Raw genomic sequence first — 26073 nt, forward strand, 5'->3', positions numbered from 1 at the left:
TGCGGCGCCCGGGGAGCAGCTGAGGGTTCAGTGCCTTGCTCAAGGGCACTTCATTCATGGTATTGAGGGTGGAGAGACCGCTGTACATTCACCCCCCCCCCACCCCCCCACCTACAACTCCTGCCGGACCTGAGACTCTCTAACCATTAGGCCACGACTGCCCCAATTTAACAGCCAATCTGAATCCAGTTGAGGTTCATTTTTTCTCCACTTTCTGACCAACAAAAAGATAAAAGATTTTGAAAACAACCTTGACTATAAGTTACTCATAAGTCAGAGATTGTTGTGTATGACTGATAACGATCAGAATCTACCCGACTTTGAAAAGCTTGAGAGTTTACACTTACAATATGCAGAATCTCACACTTACAATATGCAGAACTTTAACGTCTGTTGATGTGAATGTCAATATAGTTGTTTTTGGTGTGAATGAGCCGGAAATTTCCACACATTGTGACTGAGTCATAATGTGTGTATGGGCTAAAATGGTACTGTTGGACAGAGACTTTTTTAGCACTAGTCATAATATAATGCAATTCTCCATTGTGGGATTCAAACCCTGCTTATGCATTTATTTGGAGGCACCGCTATCCAGCCAGACACGTCTTTTCACGCAACCTCGTCTCTCCACACTCTGCTGTGCCCAGTGTGCAAGAGCGCTTGCAGTGAAGAGTCCTGAAACCACTGGCATGCTAAATTCATAAGACAGCACGAGTGTGCTTTTAAAAAATCCTCAGGAATCAAAACCACTTTCACCACCCTTACCCCTCCCTCTGTGAGCCTCTTAGGACACACACACTCATTCTGCAAAAAGAAAAGAAGCCTTTCAGTAATTTCATCATCTGATGTTCCTGCCTCAAATGATAAAGCATCTGCATGTGTTAGAAAGACTCTGTAGGCATCTCATTTCAACTTGAAGACAAAAATAGGACATTTTCTTCATGATATTGTTTGAAAAATTGACAATTTGATGTCATCCCAAATTTCTGTGTCTCTATAGGATTCATGCCAGTGAACCCATAATAAAGAAAATGCATTTAAAAATAGAGCTGGATTTGATACAGATTTAAAAATTCTATGTGAACATGTTGCACAAGCTCTCAATTCAATTCTGCTTTGTTTCTGATTCATTTGGGTATACTGCAGTTATAATGTCTATTTTATTTACATCTGTAAGAAATTATTTTCTGCTGATGCTGTAAATAATACAGGTCAGTGTTTCAAACTGATTCAAACTAATGACTCAAACTATTCATTATGTTTATAAGAGTCATTTGTTTTGAACCCGACCTTACTGGTCGTGTTGTATGTTTTTGATTCACTAAAAAGAACTGACTCATGATCACTCTAAATCAGACTACACTGGTCGCGTAGCATGTTGTTTCTGCATTCAGCCTGTGTGGACAATTGTGATAATTCAATCTGTTGAATGCAATCTAAAAATTTACATTCATGATTGTCATTTCTTTGACCTGCTTTGGTTGTACAGAATAGAGCAGCTTTGACATTCTACTAAATATCTACTTTTATGTTCTACGGAAAATTAAACGCAAATGAAGTGAGGACAAATGATATTTTTGGGTGAACTAATCCACTAAATTAAGAACGTTTCTATCAAGTTCATGACTAACCAAAGCTGAGTGAATATGGAGCCAGCAAACCAGACAGAGGAGCTACAGCATCCCAAAAAACCTTCAGGGTTGTGATGTTAATCATAAAACGAACTGGATGGCATTCTGTCTAGAGGGGCTAAACACTCATCATGTCCTATTCCTTTTTATGCCATTTGGCTTCTATTTTAAAGAGGGCAGATCTGTGGTCATTTTCCCTATGAGTAGACATGACCTACTACACCTAATCTGTCAACCCTCAAAATTCCCACATCAAACTGGCAACCACAAACCACTATTCACTATTCAGACCAACTGGCTACTGACCCCTGGAGGGTCTCTGATCTCCCAGCATGCAATGGGACAGGGAGGTAAACTCAGCCAGCATGGGATGTGATAACATGCTGCCTTATATTTGTGCGTGTGTCTCCCTGAATCAGGTTTTGTCTGCTTTTCCTAGATGCATTAAATAGGGAACAATTTCACCACAAGATCACATGGCACTTTTAGAAGTGCACCACAGCAAGAGCAAAACACTGCTTTCTCATTCCTCGCTGCCACTTTTGTTTCACTTCTCACCATCTTGTCGCAGGCACAATGGTCGGTTGGCTTTCCATCACCAGGCGCAAGACTAAAATATGAGGTCCAATTAACTGGACATATCAACCCCATGAATCTCTAATACCGTAAAAGCATTCTGAGATCTGACATCTGCTGAACCACTGAGAGCAGAGCGAGAGAAAGAAAGTGACAAGAATAGAGCCAGGCAGTCAGAAAAGAAATGCTCGAAAGAGCCTAGTCCTCTAAGTGCTTAAAGGACCAGTTGAGATTAATTTTAGCTCCACTTTCGAACGAATAGAAAGAGAAAAAGCCATTCTGAATATAACCCTGACAACAAAAGTTACTTATATTATATTTGACCCGTCACTCTCAATTCAGACTTCATTGTGTGCCATGGATATTGTACAAAGCTTTGCAGGAAACCTCTAGTGTCCGTATTAGTGCAGGTTGATGTTAATTACAAGGCCAGTTATTGATTTCAGCAGACTGCATTCCCAGAGCCGCATGTCAAACACAGACCTGCGACAAGTGTTAAAAGCTTTGGTTCCCCCATCCACAAATCCCCCAACACTCATCCTACCTTATCTTTACAAGAAACCAGAATGAGATATCCAAAATCACTGTCGGCTCCCTTCACCCGCACACATGGTTTCCAAAAAGCCTTTTAACAGTCTCCGGACAACCATATTCAGAGGAAAACTACCTCATATACACCCTTAAAAATAAATGTTCTTTACTGGCATATGGTTCCATGAAGAACATCCACGAAACCTTTCCATTACACAAAAGGTTCTCTATAGTGTTAGTGTTCTTCACACTAACAAATAAATGGTTCTTTTAGGAACTGTTCACTCAAACTTTGAGCAACCCAAAATGGTTCTTCTATGCAAAAACTCCCTTTTTCAACCTTTATTTTTAAAGGTGCCATAGAATGAAAAACTGTCTTTACCCTGGCATATTTAAATAATAACAGTTCTGTACATGGAAATGACATACAGTGAGCCTCAAACACCATAGTTTTCTCCTTCATATGTAAATCTCGTGATTAAAAAAGACCACTGAAAAACAGGCGAATCAGAACATAACACAGACTGTGACGCAACAGTCGGGATCACTACGCCCCCAACATTTGCATAAACCCGCCCTTGTTCTAAGCCGGCCGAACCATCAGAAGCTCTGCAGGTATTGTAAATAAACAAGCGCGGACAACAGCGAAAATAACAAAATAAATGTTATGTTCCAGGCCGTGCAGGGGGTGTGAAGTGCAGGGATGGGTTGGTGTCTGTATTCAGAAAGGCACAGAAAGCAAATAACGCGAGCCACTAAAGGGACATGGTTAGCTCCTTGCTAGCGGTAGCCTGTTACAGTACATACGATTTCACTCTCAGTAAGGAGAGATGAGGATGATGGCGAATGACTTACAGATCCTGAGCACCACTGACAAGCATCTGATCTTGTGAAATGTGTGGTAAGTACTGTTGCTCCATAATGTAAACATAGTTTGTGTGATCGCGTCTCTTGAAAGTGAAACTATAACGCGACCGATGGATCGTTCAAAAGCAGTTTCAATGCCTCGCATATTAATAACGGCGGCCTGATGCCCGTGTTTTATATACAGCATAATTACCCGACGATATAACTGCGAGAGAAAGTATTTAAATATATATTTTGCTTCCTTCTTGCTGATGAGCCGTACTGTGAAACAGCCAATCAGAGCAGAGCTCAACATTGAGCAGCACTGTGAAACAGCCAATCAGAGCAGAGCTCATTATTATTCATGACCCTGTCAAATAAGCCAATAACAGACCGTTTCATTCTAGGGAGAAATCCTAGGGTTGTAAATGGACATGTAAAATCGTTTCTGGAGATTTTTTGCCCTTACCTAAGCCACATACCTTCTGTGTAGATATCAGAGAACAATTTAAAATACTGTATCAATGCATTCTATGGCACCTTTAAGAAAATACTGACTGATAAACTTGCGTACGAGTTCTCGCAGGAATTGAATGTTTTTAAATGACTGTTCTTTCCGCAGTCTTCCAGTTCTGTCTGCTGCTACACCTCCTCCCACGTTCTTTCTCCGGCTCAGACGCTAATAAACAGTGTGGCCTTGAGGTCAGAGCGAGGAGGGGTGGGGGGGTGGTATTTGAATACGCCAATGACAATCATCTCTCAAACAAAAGCAAGTGGATAAGGATGGCAATGGACGCAGAAAGAGAGGAAGGGAGGGAAGGAAACAGGAGAAGATGGAAGTATGGAGGCTGAAAAGCTTCAGTTTCAGTGAGACTTTTGTTTACATGCCGGTTTGTGGAACTGGCGGACAATGGAGACAGTCTCACCCATTTACTCAACATTTCTTCACTGTTTAACCCACTTAAGCACACGCAGTGATTGCGACAGCGCTGGCTCGTTAGTGTGTGTCTGTAACTGCTGTGCTCACACAGTTTAGAATAAGGTCAGCTTGGCCGTCGCCTCCATCATCGGAGCAGCATAACATTTTCAAACCCCCTCCTCCTCCTCCTAAACACACACACACCACTTGATGCATTCAGCCAGAGACGCCGCTACAGTAGCCCCCCTAACCCCGGCTTTCAATGAAAACACAGCGTCACCGTGGCAACGGGTTCAAGCATTTTTTGACCCGTGTTCACTAGGAGGGTATTATAACACAATCAGTAGTTTCTATTGTGCAGATCTCTGCTCCCTGAAGCCTACATTTTGGTCTGGAACTAGAAAGATGAACTGGTGCAAGTTTAACAATCATAAAACTAGCTTAAACCTGCTTCCTGTCTATATAGCTCTTAATTTCAAAAGCAACAATGAGGTTATTAAAAATATATTTTATATTAGCGTGCTTGAAGTTGGTCTGATTGCATTTAATAGGCATGCAATGAAAATGAGTCTGCAGGGGCCACTGAGGCAAGCATACAAAACAATGCTTTGACCCTTAAAATATTTTGCAACTGCTGCGAAAAAAGCTCCCAGGACACTGAACTAAATGGATGCGAAGGGAAGGGGGAAAAAGAAAACACAAGGCCTGTTTATACTGTTTGCTTAAGCGAGGCAATCATGACCCCTTCTTCCGCTGCTCTGTTCATAAATAAAAGAAATCCTTTGTTTCGGTATTCTAGTTTTCCTCCTGAAGTGCAGTCGATGTACTGTGAAATGGGCCCAGGCAGAACAGGTCCAGACCATGAATAAGTTAAAAGGAGTGAATTGTTTTTAAATTACGACAAAGAACTGCATCCTACGATGTCACAAACCTTTGACACATCATATCCTCCTAATGCATAATGTCATATATATATATATTATCAACACTAGTATTTTCACCAGCTAAAAATGGTTTTAGGTCAGTTATTTCTATCTTTTGCTGTAGTGTGTCAGTAGGAAATATCAGTATACATTTCCAAACATTCATTTTGCCATGAATTGTAATAATCCAGTGAGATTTTTGTCTGAAAACAGCCAGTGCTCCACATAGAGATCTGATCTGATCATCATCCATTCTGTCTGGAATGACATGAAGAAACCGAACAAACTGAGTCAGACTAAATCCAGTTAATCCAAGTTAATTGATAAAGAAACCCTAATTTATGACATTATTTTTGACAGCATCCTCATTTTACAGTAGTTTTAAACAAGTGCTTAAACCTTTTGAAACTTGGAGACATTGCCACAGTTCTTCTGGATTTAGTCTGTCTCAGCTTGTTGTGGTTCTTCATGTCATTCCAGACAGACTGGATGATGATCAGATCAGATCAGATCTGTGTGGAGCACTGGCTGTTGTCAGACTAAAATCTCACTGGATTATTACACTTCATGGCAAAATGAATGTTTAAGTATTGCCTACATATTGCCATGTTAAACATAAAATATAAAGTAAATGGAATAAACACTTAATATATAATTATTTTTTATTTATACGTTATGTAGCCTATATATTATTAGCCTATATATAATAAAACAATACATAGCCTAATATAATATAAACTTATAAAAAATCAGCTGAAAAATACTTGACAGTAAAGTGCCGTTCTCTTTTATATTTAGAAAAAAATAAACAAAAAAAAATTTAGCGGTTATGGCAACTTACAGTTAACCAGTGATCAGTTCTATTGTAGCATTGACATTATTTATTCATTGAAATTTCTAATGTATGTTTTACAGAGCGTGCACTCGGTTAGACACTCAAGTGGAGTTTTTCATGACACTCACACCAGCCCTCGCTCGCTGTCAGCTGTAGTGCACCTGCGAACCGTGACAAGGCTCCTGAATAATTCAACTGCACAGACAATGAAGAGCCCCTGAATCCACGATCAAAAGAAGCTACAGTGCACGAGACGTGAAATATGACGAAACAATAGGCAGTGACGTCAGCCTATGTTACGAACAGCTCGAAATTATTGATTGACTGTCTGTCAAATTTATTACATTATTAAAATTAAACAAAAAGACGCTGAGGGAGCGATTTGAATCTTTAAAAGAAAACGATAAAATAACACCAAGTTGAAACACCCTGTTGCGTGATAGACAGATTGATTTACATTCATTTGCGTCCCTTCAGCTGGAAATAATAGGATATGATGTGAAGGGAGAAAAGATGCCAAGGACTTGAGGAAAGGAGAGAAATGTGGTACGAGGAAAAGGACGACTCGATAATGTCCGTAGTTTCGCCAACAAACACACCTGTCAACACGTAAGAGGAAAAAAAAGCACTTTCAAGACCACACCTAGAGAAACATGGCGCGTATCGAAACCAAACTCATGCAATCTCCAGGGAAAAGAAACGAGACGCAAGCTCAAACAGGCAAAGTTGTTTCCCCCTCGTACTATGAGTCACTGGGCTAGTAATAAAATTATTTTAAGATAAATATAGTCATAGTCAGATAGCAGCGGGATAAGCGCGCGCACGATTACGAAGGACATTTCTATCATGACATAGTTGCGCAAACGCTTTGATTGAGGTTATCTATAAACATGAATGTAAAAGAGAACTGTATTTTATAACCGGCAACAATTAGTTATTCATTTTACTATTTAAACATGATATGATATGTCTTACCTTGAATAATTAGGAGAATGAGTGCGCTCAACAGTCCTGACATGTTCATCGGAGGGAAGGGTGGACTGTCCACCTTTAAAATTTGTCGGTTTTCCGCTTGTTAAACTCAGTCAGCTCAGAGTCCCCAAAAACAAACCAAGATAGTCAGATGGAGATCAAAAGCGCTACGTGGTTCCTCTTGTTTCCTTTAATGGACGAGCGCAGAAACTTAATGTTGAAGTGCGCGGCTGTATTCAGCGCGTTCCTCTAGAGTCAGAAGAACTCCGTTCTCAATTGTATTGATAGCTCAAGTCCTCCGAAACTGTGACCAGGTAAAAACGCCCTACAGGTGAATAAACATACGGTGAGTAAGCTTGAGGTTTCACAGACGCTGGAGACTCATCAAACCTGTCGCGCAGGGACCGGACTCTGTTGAAACTCCAGCAGACGCGCCGCTCATTGGACACAAGCGTGTGATGTCATACAGCGTCACGTGGCATGAGCCGGAGTTTCAACAGAGGACGGTCCCTGCGCGGCAGGCTGCCTAAAATTCAGGAAACGCTTTGGTACTTTCCAACTTTAACGAGGTTTTGACCGTTGTACTATTTTAAGTTCAAGGCAACTAAACGATCATTTAACCCATTCGAGACCACTTTTAATGTGTAATATTGTAACACAATGTAGCTAATATTTCTAATCTGTTCAAATAGAGTCTGGGAATGTGTCGTCACAGCGGCAATGCATTCTGGGAATTTAGGTCATGGGAGCTACAGCGGAGACTGGACAATATGGTGAATATACAGGTGCTGGTCATAAAATTAGAATATCATGAGTTTCAGTAATACCATTTCAGTAATACCATTCAAAAAGTGAAAATTGTATATTAGATTCATTCATTACACACAGACTGATATATTTCAAATGTTTATTTCCTTTAATTTTGATGATTATAACTGACAACAATTGAGAGTCCCAAATTCAGTATCTCAGAAAATTAGAATATCAATTAAGACCAATGCAAAAAAAAAAAAAAGATTTTTAGAAACGTTGGCCAACTGAAAAGTATGAGCATGTAGAGCACTCAATATTTAGTTGGGGCTCCTTTGGCCTGGATTACTGCAGCAATGTGGCGTGGCATGGAGTCGATCAGTCTGTGGCACTGCTCAGGTGTTATGAGAGCCCATGTTGCTCTGATAGTGGCCTTCAGCTCTTCTGAATTGTTGGGTCTGGTGTATTGCATCTTCCTCTTCACAATACCATATAGGTTTTCTATGGGGTTAAGGTCAGGCGAGTTTGCTGGCCAATCAAGAACAGGGATACCATGGTCCTTAAACCAGGTACTGGTAGCTTTGGCAGTGTGTGCAGGTGCCAAGTCCTGTTGGAAAACGAAATCTGCATCTCCATAAAGTTAGTCAGCAGCAGGAAGCATGAAGTGCGCTAAAACTTCCTGGTAGACGGCTGCGTTGACCTTGGACCTCAGAAAACACAATGGACCAACACCAGCAGATGACATGGCACCCCAAACCATCAATGACTGTGGAAACTTTACACTGGACCTCAAGCAACGTGGATTATGTGCCTCTCCTCTCTTCCGCCAGACTCTGGGACCTTGATTTCCAAAAGAAATGCTAAATTTACTTTCATCAGAGAACATAACTTTGGACCACTCAGCAGCAGTCCAGTCAAGACGCTTCTGACGCGGTCTCTTGTTCAAGAGTGGCTTGACACAAGGAATGCGACAGCTGAAACCCATGTCTTGCATACGTCTGTGTGGTGGTTCTTGAAGCACTGACTCCAGCTGCAGTCCACTCTTTGTGAATCTCCCCCACATTTTTGAATGGGTTTTGTTTCACAATCCTCTCCAGGGTGTGGTTATCCCTATTGCTTGTACACTTTTTTTCTACCACATCTTGTCCTTCCCGTCGCCTCTCTATTAATGTGCTTGGACACAGAGCTCTGTGAACAGCCAGCCTCTTTAGCAATGACCTTTTGTGTCTTGCCCTCCTTGTGCAAGGTGTCAATGGTCGTCTTTTGGACAACTGTCAAGTCAGCAGTCTTCCCCATGATTGTGTAGCCTACAGAACTAGACTGAGAGACCATTTAAAGGCTTTTGCAGGTGTTTTGAGTTAATTAGCTGATTAGAGTGTGGCACCAGGTGTCTTTAATATTGAACATTTTCACAATATTCTAATTTTCTGAGATACTGAATTTGGGACTTTCATTAGTTGTCTGTTATAATCATCAAAATTAAAGGAAATAAACATTTGAAATATATCAGTCTGTGTGTAATGAATGAATCTAATATACAAGTTTCACTTTTTGAATGGTATTACTGAAATAAATCAACTTTTTCATGATATTCTAATTTTATTAGACTACAAATTAAAGAAAATCATATATGGAAATTTGATCTGTGGCAGCTCTTTGGTCCCTGGCCACTTGTTTGTAAGAATTAAGTTTCATTCATTAATTTATTTGATATTGTATCATTGTTCGGCATCTCTAATAGTAAGAATCTTCAACTTGGTTCATTATTTATTTGCATAGCATCCACAAAACACATCGTTTCAAAGCAGCTTACAGTAATTGTTCTGTTACCTCTGTAATGGCTTAATTCATTGCACTGAGCAGATTTACTGGTCAATATTGTGATATATAACAATGCTAAACGAGCCACTGTTTAAGATCTAGCTATGTATTCTCCCCTTCAAAAAAAATAGGCATGGATTTGCTAACAAAAGTGTTTTAGCAGTTACCCTATATCAGTACCACTGCAGTGAAGGAGACTGAATAATGAATATTTGCAGCCTCTCAGACAAACCACAGAGCGATTGTTTTATTTAAAGAGATTTACATATTAGTCCGTTTTATTCTAAGAGTATGTAAGATGGTTTTCAAAAAATATTAATAGTAAACGGTCGGCTTTTTTCTGTGGTGATTTGTGTGTTTACCCTGTGTGCTCCTGAGCGTTGCATAAAACATGGCTGTCCTGTGAATAAGCACTTTTATGAGTTTAGTTTCTTGCTTGATTTGCTTTTCCTCTTTGTAGTTTTGGTTTCGTTTCCAGTTGAAAGCAGATTCATTCATCACGAGGTTCGTGGAGTTACCGGTGATGCAAAGAAACAAGTGCCAGAAATATATATTTTGGCCAAGTTTTGTTTCAAGTTGTCGAGTTGTTGTAAATGAACTAGTACAGGTAGCTCTAGCGCTCCCCCTGCTGGTAAAATATAACTAAAACATCACGTGATCATCTGTGAAATAAGCGCAAATATTTCCAGTTCTACAGATCTACATCTCCGAATGACCTTTTGTTCAGAAGTTATGCAGATTTTTCCCCTCAGATAGGAGGCAACACAGAGACCAAATCTGTATGTTCGAGTGAGATCATTGTGTCTGCTGATATAGGTCTATCCTATAGGCACAATGCTTGTACCTAGTCACATTCAGTATCTGTCCCTTCCACCACCCCATTAAATCATAACCGAAGCATTTCTCTTTCTTGACTCAGTCTCTCTTTCTGAGTGTTTGCACGGGGCCAATGACACGTACAGTACTATGACTCTCATTAGCTGCTTTGCCCTAGTTTGCTCTCTCTGAAGTTTCTCATCCCCTGCTCATTTACCCCATCCATCCTTTCTCCATTTCAGTTTTCTTCAGTTTTATCTCGTTTTTTGGAGACCCTCTTTTATTCTTTAGCTCAGAGGTGATTAGGAGCTGAGCTGGTAATGGGACTTGGAGGTGCTGATAAGTCTGTTAGCTTTAATTAAAGACATTTACGGGGATGTAAAGACATTTAGCCAGAAGCTGAAGACCATTTCTGATTACATCTCTAAATCCTTTTTCTTATGCTCTTTCTCTCTCTCTTTCTCTGTCTTTTCACAAGCAATTCCCACAGTCGACTCTTGTCTAACAGTCTGCTCTGGCCAGTTTTATGGACGACCAACTTTTCGTATGATTTAGAGTTCAGAAATGAGCTTATTAGGTGTTATTTGTTCTTATATGTTCCTTGTTAAAGCCAGAAGCATAACTATGTGACTGCAGATAAAAGCATCGACTTATCTCATTATAGATGCATATAAATTAGTGTGTGCTCTGTTTTATCGGCCTCCATGTTTGTAAAATTGCTTCCGGTTTTTTGTATGTGTGTTGACATGTGCTGTGTTTATCAGCTTCTGTCAGATGTTGCTCTCAGCTCTTAAAGTCAGGCCCTTTTCCTGTCTTGTTGTGGTCAAATGTGAGAAAAGAAGACATGTTCTTGCACTTTAACTAATTATTAAGAATATGTTGCTTCATAGCAGCACCATGGGAAAATATTTTCATGCTTTCATATTTATTTTTTCTGGTTCATGTTTCCTCATCTCTCCTCTCATGGCAGGTATGAAAATCTATATAGGCTATATATATATGTGTGTGTATATTATTATTATTATTATCATCATCATTATTATATTTTAAACTAATCTTTTATCTAATATATACATAGATATTTAGATAATGTGTTTGTTTTTCACCCACCATTGGAATATTTCTTCACTTTAGGTTGCCTGAAATAAAGTTGAACTTGAAGCTCGAAAAGTTCAATTTCCAAGTATAACTCATTTAATAATATACAGAAAAATCAAACATACATTAGGGTCTAGAAGCACTTAAGGGGGATTCTGTGTTATCTAAATGAACCACTGAGACACTAAATTGCATTGGGCTGATTAACATAGATAACGGCAGCTTACACTACACTACAGTGGTTCTCAAACTGGGATCTAGAGACCCCCAGGGGGCAGAAAGGGGGTTTAATAGGGTCTGCAAAAAAAATGAGAGAAAAAAAGTTGTATTAAATGTATGTAAAAAGACAGACTTAATAGAAAATCATTTTTATTCATTTTTAAACATTTTGCTTTCACTTCATAGCATGATACTTGCTGAAAATGTACTCACCTTCATGCCATTCAAGATGTAGATGAGTTTGTTTCTTCATCAAGCACAGATCTGTAGAAATACATTTTAGAATTATGCTTCCTCCAATGCAAAAGTTCATCCCTGCTTTCATCTCACATCAAAATCCACTGACATATTTGTTTAGAACAGTTTTTGAGTTGCAATGATATAAAATTAAAATCGTCTTGATGCATTTGTATATTATAAACATGCAGCTTGTGGGTCATTGTTATGTTTTTATAAGCAGTTTGGACTCTTTTTCTGACGGCACCCATTTACTGCACATGGTCCATTGGTGAGCAGTGTTATGTGTGAGATGTTTGGTTGGTTCAACCTGCTTGAGCACTGTTGCAGATTTTATTATGCTGCTGCTTTATTAAATAACAAACATTTAAAATATTGTTTAAAATACTCTTCATTTATCTGTAACTTTCATGGATTCTGCAAGGCTGAAAGAATTATGCAATTACCACGTTTTTGGGGTGTAATGGAAAAGTAATGTAACTAGTAGTGTAATAAGTATATTACTTTTGAAAGGAGTAACTAGTAATGCATAATATATTGCATTTTTTGAGTAACTAACCCAACACCATTGATGAGCAAGTGAAATAATTCTAAATCTCGCCAAATCTGGATATCTTGTATGGTGTGAGGGTGAGTACATTTTCAGCCAATTTGAATGTTTGGGTGCTATGATATGTTTTATTTATCTAAATGTAATGCATTTTCAGTAAAAGAGTCTGTGTGACTTCTTGTGCCTAAATAATCTGGTTTATATAGGTGATGTATGGAATGATGTGGTCATGGTACGTGAGGACACATCTGTCACACTGTCCTGCTTTGATTCGCCACCCACATCTTCTGTACTGGTTACCTGGAAGATGATGTCAGCCAGGGAGGATCGCTGGTCATATTTGTTATCAGCCAACTGCATCGATGGACAAACAGATGGACGCAGCAGCAGAGTGTTTGGAGGCAGAACGTTTGGGATCTCTGCAGATGCCTCACTGATCTTCAGGGCCGCAGCAGCTGCACAAGGACGCTACTCCTGTGTGATTGAGCAGGATGACAAGAAGCTACAGGAGAAGACTGTTCTTCTCGCCCTGATTAAATGTAGACCATACAACTGCACCATAACCCGTTCTTCGTGTCTCAATGTGTCTGATATCTCCAGGTATTCTCTCCTTCTCTTTTGCAGTATCTGTCACTCCTACGCCCCCTGTCACAGTGGACAGTACTGTGAGACTGGCAGCTCAGGTGTCTCCCTCCTCCGTAGCCGCTTGGGGAACGTGGGTGTCTCCCTCGGGTGAACAGCTACACACTGAAATCTCCCATGGCACGGGTAGTCTGCTCAGCAAGCTGCCTCGCGTTACCAGTAAAGACAATGGAGTCTATACCTGCAGAATCCGTGTCCATAGTAACAGTGACACATCTGTCTCGGAGCACCGGGTGAATGTGACAGTGAACGGTGAGATTTGGAAATATTTTTTGAAAACATGCCAGTCAGATAAGTTGCTTAGTCAATGTTATCTTTTAAAAAGGATTTAATGTAGCAGATTTTTTTCTTCTAACAAAAAAACCAAAGTTTATACTTATTTTATTGTATTTAGAAACAGAAAATCTAGAGGCGCTATAATTAAATACACTAATGATAACAATAGCTACTAAGTTTTAATAATCATTTTAAACTATAAAAATAACAAGACATGAATTATATTTTTGTAATATCTATCAGAAATTTTTCCAGCTGATGAGTGATAAAAACATTGTCAATCAGAATCCAGCCTGATTTAAAGAGCTTGAGCACTTAAAGCAGCAGAGGACATAACTGCAGTATGTGCTTATAATAAACAGAACCTAAAAATAGTTGATGTATAGTTGGATTAGGATTTGTTAATAGCAGTGAAGCAATGCAATTGACACCGGTAGGTCACATGACAATGACATCATGATGAATGTAGTACTGTACATCTGAATTACATTTACACTACACAGATTCAAATTTGAACATAATTTTTTAACTTTCACACAGTAAATACGTACCTGCACAAAGAGTTGCGATTTCACACGCAGCCGTAGTCTTTGTGAGACAATGAATCATTCACAACCAGTTCATTCCAAAACACTGACTAATTCAAGATTACACCACTACAGGGTGTTGCTCACATAAGCAGTGGTTGATTCTGTTTTGACTTTGTTTGGAACTATTTTCACTGATGAAAAGCAAAACGTGTCTATTTACGCTAAGTGCAAACAGCCCACCTTGTTGGCAGAGGCTATTTACACTAACTCCGCCCACCAACGTGTAATTGGGGTAGTCAACACTATAAAAGGCGCTTTATAAACATCACCTTCAGTGGCAAAGATGGTTAAGCACATGCTTTTTGACACAATCAACCGTGTTGAACCCACTAAACTTTTTTTCTCCCTTTTCAAATATCACATCGGAAAGGCATTTATTTTCAATAAAAATTAAGGAAATAATCGAAAAGTTGATAATAAAGTATGGGGTAGGGTTAGGGTAGGTGCAGGGAGGGCCTTATTGTCCCAATAAGGTGGCATCCATTTAATAATTTGAATTAAAAGGACAATTTACACTCAACACGCTATTATTGCGTACAATACTGTACACTTATAGTACACTGTACAATTGTGCACTTATAATATACAATACTGAGGAGCAGATAATTGCCACTATTTGCAGTAAATAAGAAATAAAGAAAATCCTGTTGTTTTAACAGTGTAAATAGAATCTATGGCTACTTGCACCTATAGTGTAAATAGCATATCGTTAAAAAATACTGCTATTTGCACTTAGCGTAAATAGACTCCATCGCTATTTGCACTTATTTTAAATAGCATCTATCGCTAAGAAAATATGCTATTTTCACTTAGTGTAAATAACATCTATCACGATTTACACTTGCTGCCAAAACAAAAATAGACAGTAACTATGTTATTGTGTCAATATTGTGTCTAAATGTAAATGTTTTATTAATATTTAATTAAAACAATGTGACAGATCTGAGACTACATTCATAAAAAAATTTAAAATATCTCAGCCTTATTATAAACAACGCTTAACTTTCTCTTTCTGTGTCCCACTCTTTCTTTTTCTCTTTCAGTGAAAGCTGTGTTTTCTTTCACAGACATGACACATGGTAATAGGCTCTTTTGTTACTGGAATACTATTGTGTATAAAATGGACCTTCCTTACATGCCATTTACCCAGCAGCCTACTCTAATCAATGAAACCTAAACATTCTCCATCAGGCTCTTTTAAATCACTAAATATACATTTTTTGAATGCTTGAATGATATTGTACGGAAGCGTATTGCATTCACTTGAGGAAAAAAAATCTACTCTGTTTTTCTGAATTAACGAGTTAATTATCTCAGAATTACGAGATAATTTTTCATTAAAAAAAGTTTTTGCTCTGTTTTTCTGAATTAACAAGTTAATTATCTCAGAATTACGAGATAATTTTTCATTAAAAAAAAGTTTTTGCTCTGTTTTTCTGAATTAATGACTTAATTATCTCAGAATTACGAGATAATTTTTAATGAAAAAAAAAGTTTTTGCTCTGTTTTTCTGAATTAACGAGTTAATTATCTCAGAATTACGAGATAATTTTTCATAAAAAAAAAGTTTTTGCTCTGTTTTTCTGATTAATGACTTAATTATCTCGTAATTCTGAGATAATTAAGTCATTAATTCAGAAAAACAGAGAAAAAACTTTTTTTAATGAAAAATTATCTCGTAATTCTGAGATAATTAACTCATTAATTCAGAAAAACAGAGTAGATTTTTTTTTCCTCAAGTGAATGCATTACGCTTCCGTAATATTGAATGATAACTCAACAATTAAATAAAGTTTCCCAATTTGTACTATTTGCCCCAAAACAAACATGGTTTGTTCTTCCCAAATGTTGTGTCAGCAAACAGTTAATCAGGGTTATTAAATCTGAGAGGAGAATGTTTCTGAAGAGCTTTCACTGAGCGTAATAACATAATCCCCATTTTCATGCCTGTCTCGTTTCTGATATCTGCCCATATGACTTTGCTCTGGGACTCATAATGTTCTATTCGCTTGACTGTGTGAAGAACAAAGAGGCTAAAATGACTAGCAGCACAGTGGATTACTATTTGGACGGGATCAATCCAAATTGACAATATTGTTCTTGTATCACAGTCCTTTTTTTCACTTGATTGGCTTCTTCAGTTTTTTTTTATGTTCTTTTGCCTTTTGCCTTGTGTTGAATGAATCTCGTCTCCCCTAGGTCACTTTACCTTTCTCCACTACCCTGTGTCCTCTGCAGGAGTCCCAAGGTCTTTGGCAGCCCTCTCTCGTTCACTGGTCACTTTAACATGTCCTCCTGTCCTTGGTGACTATGTGCTGCTCTACTGGGAGTATCCTGATTCAAAAAGAATGGAGCTCATATTCCAGTTTGACCGCTGGAGGCAGAGCTACACCAACCAGACCAAACCCCACCTACATTTGAAAGACCCCGCCTCCCTGGCTGCTGCTGGGAACTTCTCCTTCCTGTTAAGCCCAGCCCTGAATGATGGAGGATTCTACTTGTGCGAGGTCTTCCTGGATGACAAGGCTTTCAGTCAAGCCAGCAGACTGAGTGTTTTACATGGTAATATTTTTTGTGTACATCTAAGTCACAACAACTTTTTGACATAACATAATGGTTTCTGGTGTGTGAATATCTCAATCTTCTGTCTGATATTTTATGTAATTTAGGAATCTCTATAAAATAATTTCAAAACAGACACACTTACAGTAGGACATATTCAGTGCCATTTTGTGACATTACAAATGTTACGTCCAGAGATGAAGTAATTATTGATTTATATTTTTTTTTTTATATGTCCTGTTTTTCTTGGCTCTTTCTGCTCAATCTGTCTGGCAGGTAGTTGATTGCTCCCAGCTGTAACTGCTTACCAATTACGAGTGAGCCAGCATAAAAGCAGAGCTCCAGCTATCTATATATATATATATATATATATAAATAAATTAAATAATTATTTGATTTGAAATCTATAATATAAAATTAATGTAATATTAAATTTGGCATGTAACAGAAATTTCAATTATCTTTTCTTCCTAATTGTGATGTGTATCTGAGTGAAACAAAAAATGAAGACCAGGAAATTGGTTGGATTGTTGTCGTTTGCTAATTATGATTAAAGATTACGAGGGCACATCAATTAAAAATAAATTATCTGTAGGCCTACAAATAAATCCTTCATGCTAAATCTTTAAATATAATTAAAAAAATACAATTCTGTTGTAATTTACCTTCATCAAACCTGTTTGGTTTGAGTCAGTCTTTGTTGTTGTTGTTTTTTTTTGTAAAATAAATAACTTCCAAAAAAACCATGAAATTCTAATAAAAATGGTACATGCAACTCTATATCCTATAGTCTTATGGTGCCAATAATTCTTTGAGTGATGAACCGAACTAAATTTAGATTGCTATTTGTTTTTTGTTGTTATTTGAGTCAGTGAGTTCATTCAGAATGATTCAAATTTGTGACCAAATCATTTGGACCAGTTTTCTTGACTGGATCACAGATGAATTAAAACTACTGAAAGAGGGTGTGAAAATAATAACAGAATTTGTATTCTTCTGTCAACTTTTCCTTTCAAAACATTTCACATTTTGCGATTAAACAGTCATTATCAAAGAGTGCACATCAGAACACTCGTTCACTGACTCTTAATGATGCATGTTCTTGCATCATTGCTCTTGGATTCATTTTATAATTGCACAGGCGGTTCTATCAATCACAGTAGTTCAGCATGCAAGAGTCAATCAGTCAGTGTCTTGACTTTCATCTTTCTCTACCGTTCTTAATCTGATCTCCCCCTGTTCTTTCTTTAATCTCTTTTCCCCTTACGTCCTCCCGCTCTCCTTTTTCTCACTCAATTCTTTTACTTTTGTCTCTTCTTTCTATATATATATCTCTCTCCCCTGCTTCTCTCTAACGTAATGTTTTTTAGTAGGCCTCATTACAGATCTCATTATGTGTAATTACACCTGCCCGTTGCCGCTGACAGTTCTGTGGGTTGTGACATTACTGTGGAAAACACGGAGCTCAATTAGCTCAGGATTGATACTGCTTTGAGTTTGAGGAGACACTGTAGATCAGTCATGGTCAAGCTCAGCTGACCGGCTACTCCCGGCTGTTTAATGAATATATATCATTTTAACCCTTCGCATTAATTTCTCCTCTCTCATCATCTGTTTGTCGGTTTGCCCCTCAGGATACACCAAGTCATCCCACACCGCTCTGGATCTGAGTTGTATGTACTCAGAACGATCTCAAGTTAAAGCTGTAAAGTGGTCGTATGTTCAGGATCCCAGACGCGTTCTGCAGTCAGCTGCTGTTTTGGACCGGATCACAACCTCTGTAGTGCTCCCTGTGACCCCTGAGACGGCTGGACAGTATGCCTGCACTCTGTATCTAAAACATGGAAACTCAGTGCAATATATGTATGCCGTCACAATGGCCAGTATAGGTGAGAGAAAGTGTATGCTATTCTTCTCTCTCTCTCTGTCTGGCACTTTTGTTTTGCTTCTTGCTATTTATTTCTTGCTGTAAATTCTTTAAGTCAAGGTGACAACACTCACATTTAAAAAACGGAAAATGGCCAGACTGCAGGTGAAGATTTATTCAAAGGAGTTATTTTTGTTCTGTGTGATAGACCTTCTGTGTTTCATTGATTTTAATGAACCAGTGACGAGAACATTAGTTAGTGGAATCATGTAGGTCACCGGAAAAGGTCATATACCATACTATAGCACAATCATGTGCGAGTCCCTTGACCAATCAATTTCATAAAACCCAACTCCATCATAATGGTTTATTTAAAACTGTGTCAAGTGAGTCTCTGGAGCAGCAGGGTGCAGAAAATACACTTTCTGCAGAATTCTGCTTTTGACCTTGATTTAAAGGGATAGTTCACACAAAAATGAAAATTCTGTCATCATTTACTCATCCTCATGTTGTTTCAAACCTGTGTGAATTTCTGTCTTTTATGGAACATGAAAGGAGAAATTTTCAAGAATGTACTGGTAGCTCAGAACTAGAGGTGCATTTTTAAAAAGTATTTTTAAAGGGTTGGTTCACCCAAAAATGAAAATTAACCCATGTTTTACTCACCCTCAAAGCATCTTAGGTGTATATGACCAGTGTTGGGGGTAACGCATTACAAGTAACGCGAGTTACGTAATAATATTACTTTTTTCAAGTAACTAGTAAAGTAACTCATTACATTTTAATTTACAAGAAAATATCTGAGTTACTTTTTCAAAAAAGTAACGACAGTTACTTTTTTCCCATTTATTGACTGACAGTGCGCTGTGTGAACATGTTACTGTAGTTCTAGACTAAACGTGAATGTGCATTAATTCATGTCACTCGCAAAAAACAGATTTAGTATTCATCAAAATGAATTAAAACAGTGAAATGCAAACTCAGAATATGACGCAAACCTGCAATAATTAAATGTTAAATAGCACAAATGTATCTAATCCCATTTTATTAACCAATGTCTTTGCTGCTGACATTTGATGATCCAGTTCAACCATACTAAGCAAAAATGACTTTAGATAAACTAACAATTGCTTTGTTGTTTTTTTATTGCTGAAGAGTGTTGAACCTTCTTCTCCTGCGTTCTATTTTACAGACGTGAATTTACTTTTCCTTCAGCCTGAGGTTTATTGATTACACTTTTTGTGAAAGGGCTTTTACATTTGCTATAATTAGAGCTTCTTGTATTAAAAACAATCAAGCCCTGCTCATATTTATAACACAAAAGTAACGTAACACATTACTTTCCATAAAAAGTAACGTAATTAGTTCCTTTTTTAGGGAGTAACGCAATATTGTAATGCACTACTTTTAAAAGTAACTGTATATGACTTTTTTCTTTCAGAAGCATCCAATCAAAGTATATTAAAAATTATTCTTGCTCTTCCAAGCGTTAGAATGAGAGTAGCTGGGTGTTTTTTTTCAACAGTCCAAAAGTAGTCAAATAAAGCGTGAGCATCCATAATAAAACGTGCCTTACATGGCTCCAGGGGGGGTGAATAAACGCCTCCTGTAGCGGATCCATGCGTTTTTGTAAGAAAAATATCCATATTTAAAATATTATAAACACCATATTTATGGTTACAAACCATTCTAAACGCTTGAAGGAGCAAGAATAATTTTTAATATAACTCCGATTGGATTTGTATGGAAAGTCATATACACCTAGGATGCTTTGAGGGTGAGTAAAACATGGGCTAAATTTCATTTTTGGGTGAACTAACCCTTTAAAAGTATTTTTAGAATGCTGTGTCATGTGTGAGACATTGCAAAAGATCCAATCTATGTTTACATAGAAAACAATGGAAAAGCAACACAGTGGAATGGAAAAAAACATGAGATGGTGGGTACTGGAAAAAATGCAAGAAAATGCTTAGAGGTGCAGTTGAACTTTGAACTTGAGTGCTACATTTTTAGAATGCCATGTGATACGTGAGACACACTTCAAAATACATGAGACACAATAGTAATAATCAGACATGTCTAGTGCAAGTTTACATAGAAAAACTATGGAAAAGTGGAAAGCAAAAAAAAAAACACATATGTTGTGTGAACGTCCCCTAAGAGTGGTCCATAAAAGACTTCTGAAGTCATATGATAGCTTTGCCTGAGGAACAGATTGAAATTTAAGCCCTAGATCTGCTTAGTGAATGAATCTTTACAATCAATCCACTAAACTGCTCCACAAAACCATTTCAAATTATTTATTCACAAATCCCTGCCTCTGTCATTTAATTTGTCAAAGAGAGATAGAGCAGATGCCCACATTTTCAGTAAATTACATAATGAAACAAATGATGACAAAAATTGAATTTCTAGGTTCAGATGCAAAAAAACATTATTATTTTTACGCAGTTATTTATTTTTTCCTGGAGTTGAAATCATGATTAGAGGGTATCTCAAAGACAGCAGTGTCATCAATCATACAACATGAAGATAACAGTGAAACTGAGAGCGGATAGATAAGAATAGCACCAGTCATTGTATGCATGAATGATGTCACCTCACCATATGCAAAACATATTTTGTTCATTTCTCTTCCTCATCCTCCATATCTCTTCATCTTTCCAATACATGCATTCAGGGATATTTAAATACTCATTACATCATGTCTACTTTTGGTATCTTTTGTTTCTTCTGCTTATGCTGTATTTGCATCTAAAGTTACATACACTGTCCCACTATTTATTTTATTGCTTGATTGATTGATTGATTTATATTTTAAATATTAAATTTTTCCTGGAATTAATGAATACTTTTCTAACATTCCTGTCTACTCATATATTGTTGCACATCCAACAGTTTCTCCACGGCCTGCACTGCCACCTGCAGGTGAGTGCTGATAGTCTCACACACACACACACACACACACACACACACGTTGGTTTTTGTGGTTTATGGGGACTCTCCATAGGCGTAATGGTTTTTATACTGAACAAACTGTGTGTGCTATTGCCCTACACCAACCCTACACCTAAACTTAGCCCTCACAGGAGACTTTGTGCATTTTTAGATTTTCAAAAAAACACCATTTAGTATGTTTTTTAAGCCTTTTGAATTACGGGGACATAGGCAGTGTCCTCATAAACCACCTTCATATTGTAATACCTCTGTCATACCCATGTCATTATACAAATTTGTGTCCTCATAAACCACATAAACATGCACACACACACACTCACTTCTGCACACTCACTGATGGGTAACTTAACTTAGAGATTCTTTCTCTGTCTTTCTCACATTCCCCCCAGCAGAAGATGTTTCAGCATCCTCTTATGTTTCCACCTTCTCACTCCTCCTATTTCTGATCCCCCTGATTGCTGTAGCTGTTGGGGTGTTGCTATGGAGACAGCACTATTGCGTCACCCGTCGAAGTAAGGCCCTGCATTTGTCTTTTCTCCCCTGAGTCTGTCCATCAAAGATCTGAAGGCTGTCAGTTCACCCTGGCAGATGTTGATGGACAGAAGCCCTCATGTGTCTGTGTTTACGTAGGTGTCGAGCAATCGCTGTCTTACCACTCCGGAGAGGTGGAGAACATCTATGAAAATCCTGATGATATAAGACAGGTGATTGAAATGCACAGCACCTCTTTCTCTCCCTCTACCTTGTCGTTTCTCCTTCTCCCCCCTGCTGTATTATTAAATCTATTTTTACTACCCCTTCTTTCTTTCTTTCATTCTCTCTCTCTCCTTGTCTTTCTTTCTCAATTTATATCTATCTCTGCTCTATTATTAAATCTATTCATTCCTTCCTCTTTCTCTCCCTCTCTTCTCCGAGCAGACACCTCCCCAAGGCGCAGTCTACATGGTGAGTTATTATAGTCCTTCTCAGGCAGAGCAATGAGTAATTGTGTGTGTGTGTGTGTTTGTCTTCCAAAAACCAGGTCCCAACATTTTACAATCTGTTTGACTGTGTGTGTGTCTGTGTGTGTGTGTGTGTCTGTGTGTGTGTGTGTGTGTGTGTGTGTGTGTGTGTGTGTCTGTGTCTGTGTGTGTGTGTTTCCTCCCAGTTCTGTCACGCCTGCATTATTGATATTAGCAGATGAACCGAATCAAACCTCTGCCAAACTATAAATCTGAGACGTCTCCGCCCTTCTCATCCTTGTCCCTGTTTGTCTCTCTCTTAGGATCTCAAGCCAACGGGGGAAATGGATGTATATAAAGAATTAGATAGGTGAGACATGATTGGCTGTGGGTCATGTGGGGGGCATGGCAGGCGCGTCATTGTTCATGTGCTCTTTGTGCATTAATTATCCTGATAATGTGTTCCTTCTCTGTGTTGTGTGTTTCATTTCAGATACAACCAGTGCTGTGGTTGAGTTTATTAAACATTTACAGTGAAACTGTATTTGAAATAAAACTTAATATGTATATGTGACGTGTCGTAACTTATGATACTTAACTGTTCTTGTTACTAGTATGGCACTGCTTCAAAGACTGTCAGAGGATTTAAAAAACGTTTTCTAAATTTGTCTTTTTTTATAATGTCAATAATAGTACACTGTAAGAAGTAAATATGTGGGGGAAAAAGGGTACTATGCAGGTAAAATAAAGATATTTTCAGTTAAGTTTATAGACCTTTATTTTAACCTCAAAACACAAATCAATACATTACATAATTCAAAATATGTGGAAAAAACCTTTGAAAATGTCTGTAAATTTAAAACTATGGTTGCCATTTTATGTATTATAAACATATTGTGTCTTGTAAAGTTACATTAAACTCATATAGCAATTGATAACTGGCCCTGACTCAGTACTGAAATACTTATCCACAGCACAGTTATGAAAATTTAATATTTCATAAAATATTTATACAAAAATAAGTACATCAATATGTATACATAAAATTAATACATAATGACATTTCAGCAAAAAAAAAAGATTGATTGATTGATAAAAATTTTAAATATGACGAAATAAATAAAATGAACATATAAGGACTACTTTTTTCAGCAAATAAAAATACATGAGACACGTGAGCAAATAATTGAGCTTTATGTATGATCCCATTTTATGATGAATAAATACATCATAAAACCCCTTGTGCAGTCTTTTCACTTGATGCAGAAAAAGCCTTTGACAGGCTAGAGTGGAATTATATGTGGGCAGTTTTGCAATGTTTCGGCTTCGGTGAACACTTCATTTCTATGATTAAGACATTATACCACTCACCTGCAGCATCAGTCATAACTGGTAATGTTATTTCCCCCCCATTCCCTTTACAGCGGGGAACGAGGCAGGGCTGTCCGCTTTCCCCTTTATTGTTTTGTCTATCTCTTGAACCCTTAGCACAAGCCATCAGGAAGTCTGAAGTGTATCGATTAAGATTCATGATCATAATCATAGTATTTCGTTATACGCTGATGATATTATTCTATATTTAGACCACTTTGATGTTTCAGTCCCTAATATAATTAAGGAATTTGATAATTTTAGTAGCTTATCAGGATATAAAATAAATTGGAGCAAATCTGCTTTAATGCCAATTAACAATATTAAAGTTAATTCTTCTATTCCCTCATTCATCCCTATTAAGGACTCTTTCACCTATCTGAGCGTTACCATATATAAAAACATTCATAAGATTGCCAGGGACAATTTTAATAATATTTTAGTTAAGGTCAAGAATGACATTCAAAGATGGAAGAATCTTAACGTTTCCCTCCAAGGAAGAATCTCCACTGTTAAGATGAATTTGCTACCTCGATTTAATTTTTTTTTCTCTATGCTACCGCTTTCTCCCCCTCTAGGTTACTTTAAGGGAGATTAACTCCATAATTACGAAATTTATCTGGAATGATAAATGCCCCAGAATTAAACTTACCACATTACAACATCCTAATAGCACAGGAGGACTGGCTGTACCAAATTTTGAACTGTATTATTGGTCGTTCCAGTTTAAGGCTCTTCATACTTGGGTTGATCCTCAATCTACAGTTTCTTGGAGAGTGATTGAAGCTGACACGGTTAAACCAAATAGACTCCAAGATATTTTATTTACTGGCACAGGGAAAAAAGGGGATAATTATAAATTTGGTCCGGTTGTGGCCAATTCTATTAAAATCTGGAAAACGGTTGAACGTCGGATTGGAGGACCCTTCAAATTTTGTAATAGTACACCTTTATGGCACAATTTTAATTTTGTATGTGGAAATCGCCCATTTGTCCAACCCTCTTGGTCTTCTTTAGGTGTAAACACGTGCGGTGATATATATGATAACCAGGGCCTATGTTCATTTCAGACGTTAAGAACCAAATTTTGTCTTCCAGCATCTGCATATTTTGTCTTTCTTCAATTACGTTCCGCTCTCAAAGCGTATGGCGTTCCTTGGTCTTCTCCCGTTTCCTCTCATCCTATGCGGGACTGGATTGCACCATCTGTTGGTCGGCCATCTGCTTCCTTAATATATAATAAGATTCTTGATTGCATTATAAAACCTCTTTCTGTTAAAACTATTTGGAATAGGGAATTATCTGACCTTAATTTATCTGTCGACTGGGAGAGGGTGTGGTCTAATCTCAGTTTAACATCTAAAAATCTGTTGCATCGTCTTATTCACTTCAAAGTCATTCATAGAGCATACATAACTCCAAAAGATTCAAAATGAAACTAATCAAATTTCAACTGCTATATATGTAATACTACATCATCAGGTACTTTTCTGCATATGTTTTGGGAATGTCCTATCACTAGCAGTCTATGGACACATGTAAACCTGGTTTTATCATCCTTACTGAAAATTGATTGGTCAGTTAACCCAAGTTTGTGTCTTCTTAATGATGATTCTGGTCTCTGTATAAGTTCGATGCAAAAGAGAATGTTGTTTGCTGGTTTTACAGCTGCGAAGAAGACCACAATACAGAACTGGTTTACACCGCATATGTGTGGGAAAACATATTGGATCCGTAGCCTCATGCAAATAGTGTCTTGTGAATGTACAACAGCACGAATCAATGGAGCCAAACCTTCTACCATTGATGCTTGGCAGTGCTTTCTCTTTGAAATACGTGATTGTATGGAGGAGTGACTTCTGTGGGTTTCTTTTTTCTGTCCTTCCTTTTCTCCCTCCTTTTGACTGGACTTTGAGATGTTGAGTATGTGTCTGTTGTTTTATTTTATTATTTTATTTTCTTAATATATTGTTTTTTTTTATGTTGTGTTATGTATGAAAAATAAAAAATGTTGATAACAAAAAAAAAAAATACATCATAAAATGGGATCATAAATAAAGCTCAATTATTATTATCAGTTATTATGGTGCATTTATGTATTTATTTGAGTAATTGTGTCTGTTATATTCCTTCGTAAAACAC

General features: G+C 37.7%; 2 protein-coding genes across 14 annotated transcripts in view; one reads left to right on the plus strand and one right to left on the minus strand.

Moving 5' to 3' along the window:
• Window positions 1-7682, minus strand: part of LOC306878453 (nectin-2-like) — a 69694-nt gene extending 62012 nt beyond the window's left edge. For 2 of the 3 annotated variants that reach the window (XM_079430825.1, XM_079430824.1), the window contains exon 1: window positions 7237-7666. In XM_079430825.1, the coding sequence (XP_079286951.1) occupies window positions 7237-7285 (49 nt within the window). In that variant the 5' untranslated portion in view covers window positions 7286-7666. Of the gene's footprint in view, window positions 1-7236 lie in introns of all 3 variants that reach the window. The other variant, XM_079430823.1, reaches the window with a different exon arrangement.
• An 18-nt stretch (window positions 7683-7700) lies between these two features.
• On the plus strand, window positions 7701-26010 carry LOC306878455 (uncharacterized protein). 11 transcript variants are annotated; one of them, XM_079430834.1, is made up of 13 exons: window positions 7714-7781; window positions 7926-8006; window positions 12931-13263; window positions 13349-13618; window positions 15276-15311; window positions 16471-16794; window positions 18429-18683; window positions 21560-21589; window positions 22012-22131; window positions 22250-22323; window positions 22538-22564; window positions 22884-22930; window positions 23054-23496. In XM_079430834.1, the coding sequence occupies exons 2-13, from the start codon at window positions 7976-7978 to the stop codon at window positions 23073-23075; spliced, it is 1569 nt and encodes a 522-aa protein (XP_079286960.1). In that variant the 5' UTR covers window positions 7714-7781; window positions 7926-7975; the 3' UTR covers window positions 23076-23496. The 11 variants fall into 11 exon arrangements, with proteins under 11 accessions (XP_079286963.1, XP_079286962.1, XP_079286955.1 ...); XM_079430833.1 differs by lacking the exons at window positions 7714-7781; window positions 7926-8006 and adding exons at window positions 11407-11590; window positions 12398-12445; XM_079430830.1 differs by lacking the exons at window positions 7714-7781; window positions 7926-8006; window positions 23054-23496 and adding exons at window positions 11424-11590; window positions 12398-12445; window positions 25030-25947 and having other exon boundaries at window positions 22009-22131.
• The last annotated feature ends 63 nt before the right edge of the window (window positions 26011-26073 follow it).

Source organism: Barbus barbus, assembly GCF_936440315.1.
Source record: "Barbus barbus genome assembly, chromosome: 12".
NCBI classification, from domain to species: domain Eukaryota; kingdom Metazoa; phylum Chordata; class Actinopteri; order Cypriniformes; family Cyprinidae; genus Barbus; species Barbus barbus.